The 15,886-nt window shown below is 37.1% G+C and overlaps 1 protein-coding gene across 8 annotated transcripts in view; it reads right to left on the reverse strand.

Moving 5' to 3' along the window:
* The window catches only part of mettl8 (methyltransferase 8, methylcytidine), a 53,426-nt gene that overhangs the window by 16,366 nt on the left and 21,174 nt on the right, over nucleotides 1-15,886 (reverse strand). For all 8 annotated transcript variants that reach the window (XM_048598809.1, XM_048598810.1, XM_048598816.1 and 5 more), the window contains 3 exons: nucleotides 14,107-14,156; nucleotides 6,716-6,776; nucleotides 6,190-6,332 (listed from right to left, as the gene is read on the reverse strand). In XM_048598809.1, the coding sequence (XP_048454766.1) occupies nucleotides 6,190-6,332; nucleotides 6,716-6,776; nucleotides 14,107-14,156 (254 nt within the window). The remainder of the gene's footprint in view (nucleotides 1-6,189; nucleotides 6,333-6,715; nucleotides 6,777-14,106; nucleotides 14,157-15,886) is intronic.

Raw genomic sequence — 15,886 nt, forward strand, 5'->3', positions numbered from 1 at the left:
GTGTGTGTGTGTTTACATGAGTGTGTGTGTGTGTGTGTGTGTGTGTGTGTGTGTGTTTACATGAGTGTGTGTGTGTGTGTGTCTGTGTGTGTGTTTGTGTGTTTACATGAGTGTGGCAGCAGAAATATGGGAACACCAAAATGCTGTCCACCCACATACCTTCTTGACTTGGAAATATATCACCATTGTTTGAAAATGACCAGGTCAAGATCCTTGAACTTCCTTTCTAAAGCACTGTGCGTATCATTACATCGCAAAGATTGCAGCAGTTCAAAAAAGCAGTTGATCACTGCCTTCTCCAGGGCAATATGGACAGATAACAAATGCTAGCCGAGCCAGCAAAACCTACATTCTATCAATCAAAAAATAAATAGAATCAGCACATCTGGCAGCATCTGCGGAGAGATTCAAAATGAATGTTTTGAGCTCAAAATTGGTGGAAATGTAAATTCATGGAGTCTTTTCGGAAGTTTCTTTGAGCAGCACTTTTAAGAGCCAACCAAAGAACAGGCTATACTCGGTCTGGTAATGAGCAACGAGACAGGATTAATTTATGACAGAATAGTGAAGGCATCCCTAGGTAGCAATGATCCCGAAATAATCAAATTTCACATTTAGTTTGACAGCAAGAAGAATGGATCCAAGCATATTATTGTGAAAATGATATAACAGCAATCAGAGTGTGAAGACAGCTTGGTGAAGTGAACTGGGAAATTAGGTTAAGGGATAGCTCAGTCGAACTGTAGTGACAGACATCCAAAGAGATATTTCTGAATACTCAAACAATACATTCTGTTGAGTAAGAAAGATTCTAACAGAAGGAGACATCATCCATGGCTATGGAGTTAAAGTTGGTACAAATTATGAGAGAAAACGTATTTCCACAAAACTGAATGGGATGTCAGATGATTGGCCAAAATATATAGAACAGCGCAGAATAACTAGAATATTAATTAGGTCAGAGAAATCAGAGAACAAGAGAAAGCTATCTGGAAATATAAAAACAGATAGTAAGAGTTTGTACATGTATTTAAACAGAAAAACAATTAGTCAAATGGGGAAGTAACAAACAACATGGATATAGGGGAACCTGCAGATTAGCTGTACTTTGATTTCCAGAAGCCATTTGACAAGGTGTCACTTCAAAGGTTATTAAGTAACATGAAATCTCACGGAATGGGGAAAACATATCAGCATTGGTAGTAGCCATTGGGAAACAGACAACAAGCATAAATGGGTCACTGTCTGGTATGCCAAACGGATTAACAGAGGGATCAGGACTGAAGTCTCAGCAATTTCAAATATATCTTAATGACTTAGATGAAGGTCTGTTTGTATGATATCTAAATCTGTTGAGAACACAATGATAGGTAAATTGTGAAGAAAAGACAAGCAGTCCCCAAAGAGATACAGATACGGTAAATGAGTGGGCACAAAAATAAGTATGTGACCTATAATGTGGGTAAATGTGAACTAGTCCATTTTGGCAGGAAGAATAGAAATAAAGTACAATATTATTTGAGCAGACAGTGTTTGTTACAGGTAAAGAAGGATCTGAATGTCCTGGTACACAACTCACAAAGTTATTATACAGGTGCAGCAAATAGCTGCAAAGGTAAATGGAATCTTATTTATTTAAATGAAATATAAAAATAGGCTGCTTTGCTATAATCGTACAGAGCAATGTTGTTACCACATCTGGAGCACAGTGTGCAGCTTTGGTCTCCTTATTTTAAAATGGATTTAAATTCATTAGAAGCAGTTCAGGAGAACACTCATTTGACTGCCTCCATTCTGAAGAAGGGTCATTGGACCTGAAACATTAACTCCACTTGCTCTCCATAGATGCTTCCAGACCTGCTGAGTTTTTCAAGCAATTTCTGATTTTGATTGATACCTAGAAATTGCTGAAGAAACTCAGCAGGACTGGCAGCATCTGTGGAGAGAAAGCAGTTGCTTACAATTAGGCTCCTTCTATATTAGAGAGATGAAACACAGACTGAGTGACCAGTCTGTAGAATGTAAAAATTATCCCGAGCTTTCAGTTGCCTGCCACTTCAACACACCACCATGCTCTCCGGCAACATTCTTGTCACAGGCTTGCTACAGCTGCCAACAAGGCTCGGGGCAAGCTGGTAGATCATCAGCTCACCTCCCACTTGGGGATGCTGCATCCTTCAGGACTCAATATCAAGTTCAATAATTTTAGGGCCGCTTCTCACACCTCCATCCATGTCCTTTACCCACCCTACACTCCAAGCCATGTCATGATATAGGCCGTTTTCAGCACAAACGACCCATTTTCACCAACTTACAGTCTCCATTATGAGCTTTGTTCCTTTCCTGGCTTACCATCAACCATCTGTTTTTCTGCCTGTCCCCCTCTCTTACTTTGGGTTCCGTCTCCACTCATCCATTGACTCCTCGCCTCCCACCTCCCCCTGTCATCAGCATAATTACCACCTTTCTCTAGCTATCAATTCTGAAGAAGGGTCACTGGACTTGAAACATTAAATCTGCTTTGTCTCCTCAGATGCTGCCAGAACTGCTGAATTTCTTCTGCAATTTCTGTTTTTGTTTAAGCTCATGAAGGGACTTGACAGGTTGGATGCTGAATGGGTATCTCTTATCATGGGGGAAGACTAGAACTAGGGACAGTTTAAAAATATGGAATTGCCCACTTACGACAGAAATGAAGTGATTTGTTTTTCTCTCAGTGAGTCATAAGATCTTGAAACACTCTTCCCCTTACAGCAGTGGAGGCAAGGTCAGTGAATATTTTTAAGGCAAGGGTACATTAATATTGACTAACAGAGAAGTCAAAGGTTATTGCTGGTAGGTATAGAGTTGAGTCCCCAATCAGAATAGCTATTGATTGGAAGAAAAAAGTTCAAGGGGCCAAACAGCCTACTTCTATTAGGTTCATTGTCCATTTTATGAGGGGACCAAAACAGAACAAAGGTAGGGTTAAAAAGAATCAGAATTTCCTGGTTAGCATTTGATACTCTAACTTTTAGAATAGTGGTACTTTTCACATGGCTATCTAATGATAAACCAGCAGTGCGGGGAGAAAGTGCTGTCAATCCTTAATTTATTGAGTAACATTACCTGTGCACTTTTTACATCAACTCGTTTTGTATACACTGCCGTGACATTTGCACATTTACAATTTTTTTGAGGACTTGACTTATGAAGGTTTGAGAAAAAAAAATGGATTTATTTCAAGTTTGACGAGATATCTTGATCTTCTTTTGAAAAAAAAAATCAACAAAGAGAGAACTTGCAATACTTTTCTCAGAACTCACATATCTCAGCTATGTGCTTGGATGTATTTCTTACAAATCACCTGACTAGGTTTTACAGCTGTCTTATTTGAACAGTGTTTTTCTTGGCAAAAACTTGGTTTTCAGTGGAGGAAAAAGCTATCCTGCTCATCACTCTCCTATTTCTGAAACACTCTTCTTGTGCATTGTGAAACCAGATTGTTCACATGAAGCAAATCCAGAAAATGACTTGATACTATTTTCTGAGCAAGCAGCATATGCCATGACCCCGGAGACAATTGCACATCTCTAGGAACCCACCAAATGTGCTGGAACAGCCTTATGAACATTCCAAACCCTATTGTTTCTCTTCCTTCTGGAACTAACCATTATTGGCCAAAAGTACTTTTTTGCCCCAAAAGTGAACCTTTTCAGAGATAAATCAGCTTTTTCCCTAATGTGGGTGTGGTTTGGGTTATTTAGAGGGGGATAAACATTCATATTTTCATATTATTAACTGTGTGTTAACCTGTTTTGCATCTTCATTAAATAAGTTTTGATTGTAATAAATAAATCGATAATTTTGTTTTTGTTAAAGAAAGCTGGTTAATGGATCTTTTATTTCAAATCTAATATACAGAAAGCATATGATTGGCCATATTTGGACCAGGTAAAACAATTAGTTTATACTGGGACCCATGGAGTAATTGGACTAGAGAGAGACATGCACTCTTCCCATCGTACTAAAAGAAGGCAAAAAAGCCAGAGGGAGGCTGTTCTGCAAGCAAGATCTCACAACGCACCCATTCTCATCAACAATGCAAGAAAATATTATCTAGAAACACTTACAAAGGATGGCTTAGACAGTGATGACAAAGAAATTATAAGGTGTTGCATAAAACATAGATCACAAAGGGACAAGATGGAAAAGAAGCAAGAAACAACTTCATAGGAAAACATTTCCTGCTTTATTCACATTCTATGATGCAAAGGCTAGAGTAGCTCCACTGCTACTATCTATTACTTAGCATGAAGTATGAAAAAAGACAAAATAAACGACTTAACATAATATGCAAAGAACCTTAAAAGCTTTTACATGGCTACTTAAACTTGAAGTCTTTGATCATATACTAGTTTCATCTTGGGATTTCTCAACAGGCAACAAGAATACCAGAAAGGAAGAGTAAACATAATTTCCGAAAAAGCAAATTGGTCAGGACCACATAATGAATAATTCAAAAGATAAATTCTTGGGTCAACCTCATTTCATTGATATTCTTAATTGTCACAAAATACTTCATTTTTTGAGAACACCAAAACACTTGCATAGTAATGTAAAACTGGTGTTAAAAAAAGTCAGACTTCACAAGAAATAGAGATTTGCTATTGTGATTTCTGACACCTTGTGGGCTCCTCAATTATTTGTGATATTTTTCCAAACACCCATAATTAGACTTTACAAAACTGCTAAGATGTTAAAAAATTGCATTGCATATTTGTTTCATTCATCATCATTACTCTTTTCTGCATGCTCCCCACCAAAATCAGTATTATTTATAATAGACTACCGCTCATTATAGAAATTCAACATACATACATTCACTGGTCTTTTTTCTAAATCATGATCAACGTGCACATTGATGTGTTAAGTCTTATAAATGAGTGCCATCAAAATCTCAGTACCTTATTAAAAGGGTTTTTTTAAACAACAATATATCTTAAGTTGAAATATGAAAATCAAAACATCACATTAATTGCAACTTTTGGCTGTTTAAATGAAAGTGACAGGAGGAAATAATCAGTAAACAGTGGTGCATTAAATGCAGAAACTGAAAGTAAATTGTAAAACTGTAATTTGGTTGCGGACATAGGTTTATAGACCTAGAGGAGCCTGTGGCAAATAAAGACTGTTTGACTATGGCAGAAGATTTTCAGGAGGTGATAACAATTTGATGCTGGCCAGCCAGCAACACCCATGTCCCACAAATAAATAAAATAAAACAGATTCTTTAAATTTTTCTTCTGCTTGTTCAATTATACCGGCATGAGAAAAAGCTCTACAAACATTAGATAAAAGCAATCTTTTAAAAGAAAGAGGCATATCTGTCTCTGAGATCCAACCATGCGGCACAGAAAAATCACTGATTAATTCGAAATTCAATTGTGCCTTTAGATTGATACCATGCTCAAAAGCACGAAAAATGAATTCAGAGTAAATTTAATGTCAAGAATGACATTTGGATTAGATTGATTACTAACATTTTCAATTTTAAAAGCCATTTCTTAGCAGCTTTAATTGACCTTTGTGATCTCATTGATTTTGTTATATTGATAAAGTATTATTTATTATACTTCTGTATTTGATTTCTGGTTATGGAAAAAGATAAATACAGAACTTTGACTATGGATGGCCACGTCGTAAAAGCTGCAGATTTTCCTCAAGATTCTACAGTGGTGCAGACAAAAAGCACTCAAATTTATTATACTAAAATGGTTTTAGTAATTTATAGTTTCATTTTAAATCGACAAAATACTGTCCAATCCCAAGGCTTTGTTCTCCTTCTGGCTTTTGTCCAAGTCAGATAATCATTATTTCAATTGCTGTCAACCTATATAGCATACACAAAAAACAGTACCTTTGTATATTTGCTGGAACATTTTTTTAAAAGGTATCTTCAAGAGTTCAGTACCAACTTGCAAACAAACGTACCAATTCATAACAGCTTACAAATTATTTTTTAAGAAACTATTTATTTTGAACATTTTTCCTAAGTATTCTCTACTTCTTGAAACAATAATTGATGTGAACTGAAATTCATTTCAAAAGTGTGATGTAGCATATAGGTTTCTATCTAACTTTGTATGAAATAAACTCAGATGATGAATGAGATGAAGATTTTTGTCATGGTCTTTAATCTTTACCTACCTCTTTGGGTGGATAGAAGAAAGCACAAATACAAGAAGAATGACATCAATACTTCCATCTGGAAATGGGTAGGTGGCTCCTGCTTCATTACACAGATCGTGAACAAAGGCATAACATCGGGATGGATCATATGAAGGGTGAGACTACAAAGCAATAAGACAAACAAAAGAATATGGCTAAAACAGCTACTTAGTCAGATACAAACATTTGTCATTTATCAAACTGGTATTTCTTACCATAATGCAGATACCATGATTAGAATCCAGAGAAACATACAAAAGGCACATTTGTTTTTGTATTGTGCATTCTAAATATATAAATTAATTTCATCTGTTTTACATTTGCCCATTTTCTTTTATTAAAAATCAATACAAATAATGATTTACTTAAAAAAAATTAATCTGTAACCATGACCATGATGTTTCAGTATAGAATTACAGTACATTTGTTTAACTAGAATTATTATTGAAAGTAAAAGGTGATTAACAAAAGTTATACAATAAAAAAATTAAAATCAGATTTATACCTTCACCAGCTCTACTGCACTCTCTGAGAAGTCACAACAATAAAGGAATGCTCTGGGATTGCTGTAGCGAATAGAGAAAAATATTGTCTTTTCATTTCCTTCACTGTCATTCGCAGTTTTCATCTGTACACTAAGCAATTATTTTTTTAACAATACAAGGTGTAATCATTAAACCAATGAAAACTAGAGGAAAAATATTAAAGGTATTTTTCAAGGTATAAAATTTCAAATCACTATGAAGTTAATATGATGAAAGTTTAAATTTACAATTCCCTAAAGATTGCAAGTTGAGGTCATGGAAGAAATGCCAGTCTGGTTCATTTATAATGCCTTGGCAAGCAGCAACTAAGGTAAAGATCTGAGAAACAGGATATCCACCCATCCTCTGATCAGGATATAACAGTTATTCCAAAGAGATCAGCAGGAAGGGAATGAAGGGCTTAACAAGAATTTATGGATTGGTTGATCACGGAACAATTTGATGGAGGAGTAGCAGTATTTTCTCTGGTAGGGAGAGTACTAACTTATTTACCCAGATAGCTCCATTAATTCTTTATTTAAATTCCCTGGTGTTATGTTCACATCTCATTCAATATATCTGCTTTAATTGAATCCACAAACTCATAATGATGCAGTGATTAGTATCATCTAATTTGAAGGCATGATTTCACCACATAACAGTGTTCCGAAAATAACAGTGTACATATTTTGTTAAAATGAGGTTCCCCAAACTATGGTTTTTTTGCTGCACAAGGCACGCTATTCACAATAACTGAAATGTAGTAAACAGTGATATCACTCCTGTTATGTACTACTAAATATTTAATAAAATACACCTCATGGGTGTTTAAAGGTTACATATCTCATGTGATTCGTGAGAAACCTTTTCTTCTCAGCCAATAAATGTTAACCACGAAAATATGTATATAATTAACACTTACTGCCTTTACAAAAACTCAGTGCTGTAAACAAAAATGTCAGAAGCTTTATGCTGAGGCTACGCATCATATAGCAAAAGAAACTAAATAAGTACAACCCAACTGTTGATGTAAACACAATCCAGAGGACATTTTTTAGCAGGTACAAAAAACCTGAATCAGGTATGGAGGTTATAATTACAAAGTTGAATGATGAGTTCTCCCATGGTGCGTCACAAAAGCAGAGGCAATGTGGGGATTCCTATAAGACTGTGAGTGACATGGCCTACGGTGAGATGTGTGGCCGAATTGAGTAACTAGTGCAGTGAAGCCCATATTAGCATCAGTAGCAACTCATGCCATCTTTTATGTTTTTTGCAAACTGTGCCAAAATTCTTGCTTGAGAGGAGCAAGATGCCAATTGATGGGAATTAGTGCTTGTTCAACATCATGTTAACAGCACAACTTGCCTCATTAATATTCAGCCTCCCATCTTACCAAATGCACCAAACAAGCTAAACATCATGAAAACCCAACAAGGAAACTAGAGCCAGCATCTGGGGATTCAACTCACTGCTTGATCCAAATGACTTCCACTTTGGAAACCATGCACCAGCATATCAGGATATGTCTCAAGGCCATACACACGCCATGTCCGCAGACACTGGCTTCCACCATGTGTCAGCATCTAACAGCCCTCATGGCAGATCTCTGATCTAGAGGACATTTCTGCAGTTCAATGCTGCATCTTGAGCTGCAAATGAAATGATCATTGCAATGCTATAACGAGGACACTGCGTGCTCAGGGACACATACCATGGCTTGGATACATCTTCGGATTCTTCGTTTGCTTTCATAGTGCTCACTCATTCTTAGACTACTCAGATGTTCACAGCATCCCTGGTCATGCACTGCCTTGTCTTTTTGCATTTTTCCTCCTCAGCTAGAGACACCAGCTCATATTACTGCTGTCTTGGGCATGCCATTTAGCACAGCCACAACGCTAGGAAGTTTGTCAGAGTTGACTGCAGGTGTCAGTCAAGTTAAGGTGGTAATATAACAGAGATACAGTAAGTGTGAGATATTAGAGAGAATGTACCCTGGTAGGGTGGAGGAAGGCACTGGCTTTCTGCTTACAGTGTTGGGCAATCCCCCGAGAATGTTGAGACTGCTTTAATTCCGATGCGAAACCCGGAACAGGCAGACATGGTCCAGTGAATGTAGCCTCCACTGTTGGTCCTTGGGGAAGAGGCAGCCTTGTGTTGGCTTTAGCCAGCCCGCAGGACCTTCCTTCCTGCAATGTGGGATGCTGATTTCCTCGTCTACTATGCTGGAGGCAAATCTCAGCGACTGTGTAGGACAGCTCCCGCCCATCAGTGTTTGTTCAGGTGCACTTTTAAAATGGCCTTTTAAAAATAGCATTAATGTGAGGGATGCCAATCAATTCTGGGATACTGCTGAGTGGCAAGTTGTTGCAGGAACAGTGCATGACAAAATGTGGTGGCAGTTGGGCATGAGGATGCCAGAGGGGTGTGGTAGCTAATGAATGAAGCAAGTTTACTAAGATATGGCAATAGAACTTGCACAATCTCTCCAGATCAAATTCTTCAAAACAAAAAGGAAGATTCAGCCAATAGATTCAACAGACAATACATCGTCACTTTTCTCTAATGTCCAGTTCTATCTCCATATCCTAGATTACTCCAAGTCATCCATCTCAGCATGGCTGCTATACTCTCTAATGAATACAGTTCTATTATATATATAAATATATACATATATATGAGTGATGAAGTCTTCTGATTTATCATCAGTATTTGGAAACTTGGATTCTATCAATGGACAGAGCTTGAAGTTTTTTTTCTACTTCTATATTGTGTGCATCAAGGAGGGGAGGCATAATTTTAGTTTCATTTTTTGAGTGCTGAGAGTGGTCACAGGTTGTCTGGGAACTTGTTTGCATGATTCAAATGAGGCATTTAAAAACACCTTTAAGGTGAATAGTTCCCGTGTTTTTTTTAAATCACTTGTGGGAGGTGGGTGTCGCTGGCTGGCTAGAATTTATTGCCTGTACAGGTGCCCTTGAGAAGGTGCTCGTTTAGAAAATTTAAAGCAGAAAACAAGTGAAAAAAAAAATTGGGCTGTGCACAGGGCATTCTATGTTAAAGGGAGATAGAAACAAGCTTCCTGTTAGGAAGACTGATCACCTAAAAAGGTTAGAGTTGACAGATTTTTTTTTCAGAGAAATAAACAGATCATTCAGAGAAAAAAACATGCAAAAAGAACAGTGTAGTTTAACAGACTCCAAAGTAGTCAGGGCAGAAGGAGAAAAACACTGAATGGCACAGAAGTTAGGAACAGAAAAGCTCCAGAAACATAAGGCTTTCATGTATCAGAGAGAAAGACATCCTACACAGCTGTTCAATTCAGTTAAAAGCAACCATGTTAAGGAGTGATTGAGATGTGTTAGCGTTTTGTTAAGGTTCCCTTAAGGAGAGATTGACTAAGCATAGGAACAGGAATAAGCCATTCAGCCCCTTGAGCTTGTTCTGCCATTCAATGAGATCATGCCTGATCTGTGGTCTAACTCCACACCCCTTAGTACCTTTACTTAATAAAACCTCTTCTATCTCAGGTTTAAAATTAACAACTGATTCAGCATCAACTACCAACTGTGGAACAAAGTTCCAAACCTCCACCACCCCATGTGTGTCGAAGTGCTTCCAACATCTCTCCTGAACGGTCTGGCCCTCATTTTTAGACTATGCCCCTTGTTCTCAAATCTCCAACCAGTGGAAATAGTTTATCTTTATCTACCCTGTCTTTCCTGTTGTTATCCTGAAGACTTTGATCAGATCACCTTCTAGTGTTCTAAATTCTGGAGAAACAGGCCTAATTTGCATAATTGCTCCTTATAACTTAACTCCTGAAGTCCATATATCATTTTTGTAAACCTACACTGTACTCCCACACCAAGGCCAATATATCCTTCCTAAGGTGTAGTACCCAAATCAATTCTCACTACTCCAATTGGAGTTAAACCGAGGTTTTGTATAACTGCATCATAGCTTCTGCATCCTATACTTCAGTCCTCCAGATATAAAAGCCAGCAGTCCATTAGCTTTCTTGATTATTGTTTCCATCTTTTCATGGCATTTTAAAGATCTATGTATTTGAACCCCCAAGTTTCTTGAAGCTATCCTTGAGATAATGCAGAAGTTTGTAGGAAGAAACCACATACAGCTGAGCTAACTTAACAAGGTGACCCTTCACTCAGGACTAACTATCTATGATGTATTCATTGAGGGTTGAAGAGTGGAATCTTTATTTCTGATATTTCCAATATGATTGTTTCAAGTGGTTCTAATATAATGCAAAACTTTTTTTACTTAGTGTATAATAAAGTTGACTCTTTGTTAAAAAGTACAGTAGCAGCCTCTTAGTAGTATATTCAGGGACTGACCACAATGGATAGCAAATTGGAAAAGTATCAAATCCGATTTCAATCTGGGATCTGACATATCCAGTATTACCGCCAGCTGGCATTGTGACTATATAGAAATATACACACACGGACACAAAAGATATATTATATGCACACATACTTTCAATTAGTAACAAGGGCAAATAAAGTTATGTAACCTAGAATGTACTACACCATGTACTGGAAAAATGTAGGTACAGGTCCATGCTTCCACACATGGGGATTTCCTGTACACCACAAATCCATTTCCCAAAGAGAGGAAGTTAAAATTAGGAAAGCAATGTTTTTTTCTGCTACAGATACAACAACTGAAAGGTCTCAATGAGTACGGCATCCTCTGCTCCATCATGGTGCTTAAAATATGTCCAGAAAATACCAAATAAATACTTATACATTCAAAATGCTTCCTAACATTTTATCCCTAGAAATCCATCTTGGAAGACATCTTGACTTGTGGAAGCAGTTTTTCTTATATATCTGAATAAAATTTGGATTAGCAAATCTTATGCTCCACAAACATAAAGTAGTAGAGGAAATCTTGTTCTCTTATATCCTCGCTTATTCCATGGTGAAGCACCCGAATGGCAGTTAGAGAATCACTTCCATTACATGTATTTTATGCATGCAACACCAAATGGTATAGGCCTGTTATTAGTGTAATAAAAATTCAGTGTAAGGGATGACTCATACTTCTGTTGGCACTATATACATATATGTATATAAATGCCATGAATTCTGGGTATCATAAATATATTAGTTCGCAACTTTATATCAGGGCTACAATTAAATTACATTATATTGAGAAATGTAACTAAATAAGAGATATGTCAGTACCATTTTTGGTGATATTTATTTAGTGATGAAATGTTTCTTTTCTACACATGCCATAATTTAGTCATAAATAGCAATTCCAACTCTAATTTAAAATACACTATTTCCTATTTTTTCGTATAGGATTTAAAAATATATTTCATGTTTTATCTTACTTTAAAGAGACACTGAACTTGAAGGAATATAGAAGCAACTGTAACACCAGCACTCTCAAAAACCGAATTCCTCAAATACCAGAAGTTTACTGTGTTATCGCGATCTACTGCGATGTCCAAGTAGTCAGTTGAGGGTGCGGATGAGAAGGCGCTCGGTCAGTAAGTTTTATTTAAAGCAAAGTTGCATTATTGTTTAAGTGATTTATGCTGTAAACAAAATATAACAGTGATGTGTATCTCCCCGCTTTACATTTCTATTACTTAATGTGTGTTTTCACATTGATCAAATAGAATATTTGATCAACTGTCACACTCCTGATCCCATAGGTTCTGGTTAATAAACAGTTTGCTGTACAACATAATGCACTACATAATAAGCTTGCTCGCAAATTTGTGTCCAAGGATTAAAATGTGCTATGGCAGCAAAGGATACAAAGGTGGCTGACTGACTGGAAACAGAAGGTATAGGTGAGCAGTTGCTTTTCATACTGCAGGAAGATACACACTGAAGTTCCTGAGTGGTTAGCATCAGGATCACTAATTTTCTTGAGATATGTTAATCATTTGGACTCAGGTGTACAGGGCACAGCTTCAACATTTGCAAATCACACAAAATTTGAAAGCATAGTAACTGTGAGGAGGATAATAATAAACTTCTTGAGGCATTAGACAGGCTGGTGGGATGAGTGGGCATGTGGCAGATGGAAATTAATGCAGAAAAATATCCATACATTTGAAGGGAAGCAGGAGGAGTGATAAAATGAGATAAAAAAAAGTACATTTCTAAACGAGCTCAACGGCAGGGACCTGGGCTTGCTATATGTCCATATTTTGTTGAAGCTGGCAAGGCAGAATGAGAAAATGGTTAGAAAGACATTTGGGATCCTAAACATTGTGAAAAGAGAACTAGTGTACAAAAAAAAGGAATTTATGCCAAACCATTATAAAACACTGGTTCAGCCTCAACTGGAGTAGTGTGCCAATTCAGTTTAATGCACTTTGAAAAGGGTGTGACAGCTTTACAGCAAGTGCAAAAAGATTTACAAGAGTGGTCCCAGGGATGAGGGATTTCAATCACATAAATTGGATAAGCTGGGGTTTTTCCCATCAAGAGAAGGTAACGTCTGTTTTGTCAGAGGTACTGAACAGAGTAGACATAGCAACTGGTCCCATGAGCAGAACTGTGAAGAAGCGAGACAGCAGAGAACATTATTGGCCATTTTTAAAATTTAAGTATTTTCTTTTGCACTTGTCCTTTATTTTTATCTTACAATTTTTTCCTATCCATGTAGTCACATTCCTCCTATTTTCATGTAGCACTATCTTAATTCTTTTATGTGGTACCTTATGAAATCCATTTCAGAATTCCACAGAAACAACAAGAACTGCATTTTTAAAAACTATCTTTTCAAGAATATTTTTATCTTGATCACATATTTAGAAATTCATACTAGTGGCCCAGAATAACTTAGGATTTTGACTGCTGTGTAATTTTTTCCTGTATTATGGATTTTAGCAGTTTACTAGCAACTGAGAAAAGACCAACTGGCTGATAATTTACTGATTAAACCTCATTTTCTTTCTTGAGGGAATGAGTTGGAAGGTAAAGATAAAATTTGCCATTCATCAGTCCTCTTGCAAAACTTTCTGGCCCTGTTACAAAATGAGCCATTGTCTTTTGTTGAGTGCAAGAATGGAGGAAAACTAATTCAAATGAATCTATTCCAAATCTTCCAGCCTAGTCTGTTAACTGTTTCACGAAGTGATTTGCACACACATATTTTGCTTTAGCTTCCTAACACAAGGTAATTTTTTAATAAATAAATAAATAAATGGCTTTGTAAAGGCAGTTATTTCGAATCATTTTATACATGAAGTTACGCTTAAGTGAAGTAATACTTGAATCATTGTCAATGCAATACTTTATATCAGCTTAACATACTTTTCTAAATAAAACTTTATTTAGTTTTATAATTTTAGATTTAAGATCTATGCTTTACTTACCAAATTTCATCCAGAACAGGAAAAACACTGTTCCCAGCACCACATCCAACCTGTGGATATCAAAATCAAACAGAAATTTTCAGTTTTCATGAGCTTGTTTTAAGTTTGTATTAATAAAGCAAAGTTCAAATAGCATCTGTATGATTCTGAAATAAACTTCAAACTTTACAGTTCAGTAGGTGTAGACCAAATCCTACATACTTCAGACTCAAGCCCTGGACCATTGTTTGATAGTTTGTTTCAGGCAGGAAAGCAGGGCATACAGCAAAGCATCTAGCACTTCAGGCAGAAGGGCTAGAAACACTACTTTTCAATGCTACATGTGTTTGCATATCTATGCAATAATGAAAAGTAAGAGTAGTTGCCATCGTCCCAGTTGCCATAGTCCCAGATAATCATAGGGCTGCCTTCTAATTAGAGAGCAACAGGTGATGGAGAGTTTAACTTGAGGGTCACCATGCCTCAGATGAGGGACAGGGTTGTGCAGGTAGGACTTTCATTGCAACCTCAGCATTGCAAACCAGCTGTCCAGCCAACTGAGCTAACTGACAACCACTGTAACTATTCCAGTGACCAACATTGATAAATAATTGTGTGGAAGTGGGGTGAGCACAGAATTATTTTTGGTGGTATACTGATACTCAGACATGAAGAATCAAGGATCAAACAAACCACTGGAGAGCTTCTGAAGCTTGCAGAATCACAAGTCAACAACATTAGTACAGCCAGAGAGAAAAGGTCAAAACATTAATTTTAAAATGTTGGCTTTTTTTATTTATAGGAACAAAGCTCATAGTTAAAATTGCTTAAATGAATGTCCTCCTTTTACTCCTTCTTAAACTAAAAATTTTTAAAATTTGGTGAAACTATAATACAGAACTGGTTTCATGGAACACCATACAACAGGGCCAAGCAATCCCACAGGCAATGGATCAGATCCAACGTCTGCAGTCTAGCTACATCCAACCATGAATGCTGATGGAGAGTTAAACAAATAATTTGCCACCACTACCCTTCCTCAAAACTGGGGGACCCAAGTCTTCAGTCAATATGATTCACTCCACATGATATCAAGAAACAGCAGAAGGCACTGTATGCTGCAAAGGTTATTGGCCCTGACAACATTCCGACAATAGTACTAAATATGTGTACTTCAGAACTAGTTGCAACATGAGCTACAACACTGGTACCCACCAGGAAACGTGGAAGACTGGTCAGATAATGTCCCGTCCACTAAAGGTTGGACAAATCCAACCCGGCCAGTTACCACCCCACCAGTCAATTCTCAATACATCCAGGCATGGTTAAAAGATCTCAACTTCAGAGGCGCGGTGATAATTACTGACCTTGATATCAAGGTAGCATTTGACCAACTATGGCATCAAGGATTAGTAGTAATACTGGAGGTGTTAAGAAATTGGGTAAACTCCCCATTGGTAAAGAGTGCTAATTTAAGCCTGAGATGAGGAAGAATTTCCTCTCTTAGACGGTTGACTATCTTTGGAACTCCTTGTCAGAGAACTGTGGGGTCAGAGTTCTTGTGCATATTTAAGGCTGTGATAGATAGATTCTAGATCAATAGTGGAATCAAGGGTCACGGGGAAAACACAGGTAAGAGGATCTAAGGAAGGTCAGTTGGCTTGAATAGCCTACTCTTGTTCCTTTTTCTTATGGATGGAGACATACCGAGCACAAAAGATGATGATTGTGCTTTTTGAAGTTCCAGGACATCTCTGCAGGAGATAGTAGGAACTGCAGATGCTGGAGAATCTGAGATAAC

This window comes from Rhincodon typus, chromosome 7 (genome assembly GCF_021869965.1).
Source record: "Rhincodon typus isolate 14 chromosome 7, sRhiTyp1.1, whole genome shotgun sequence".
NCBI lineage: Eukaryota > Metazoa > Chordata > Chondrichthyes > Orectolobiformes > Rhincodontidae > Rhincodon > Rhincodon typus.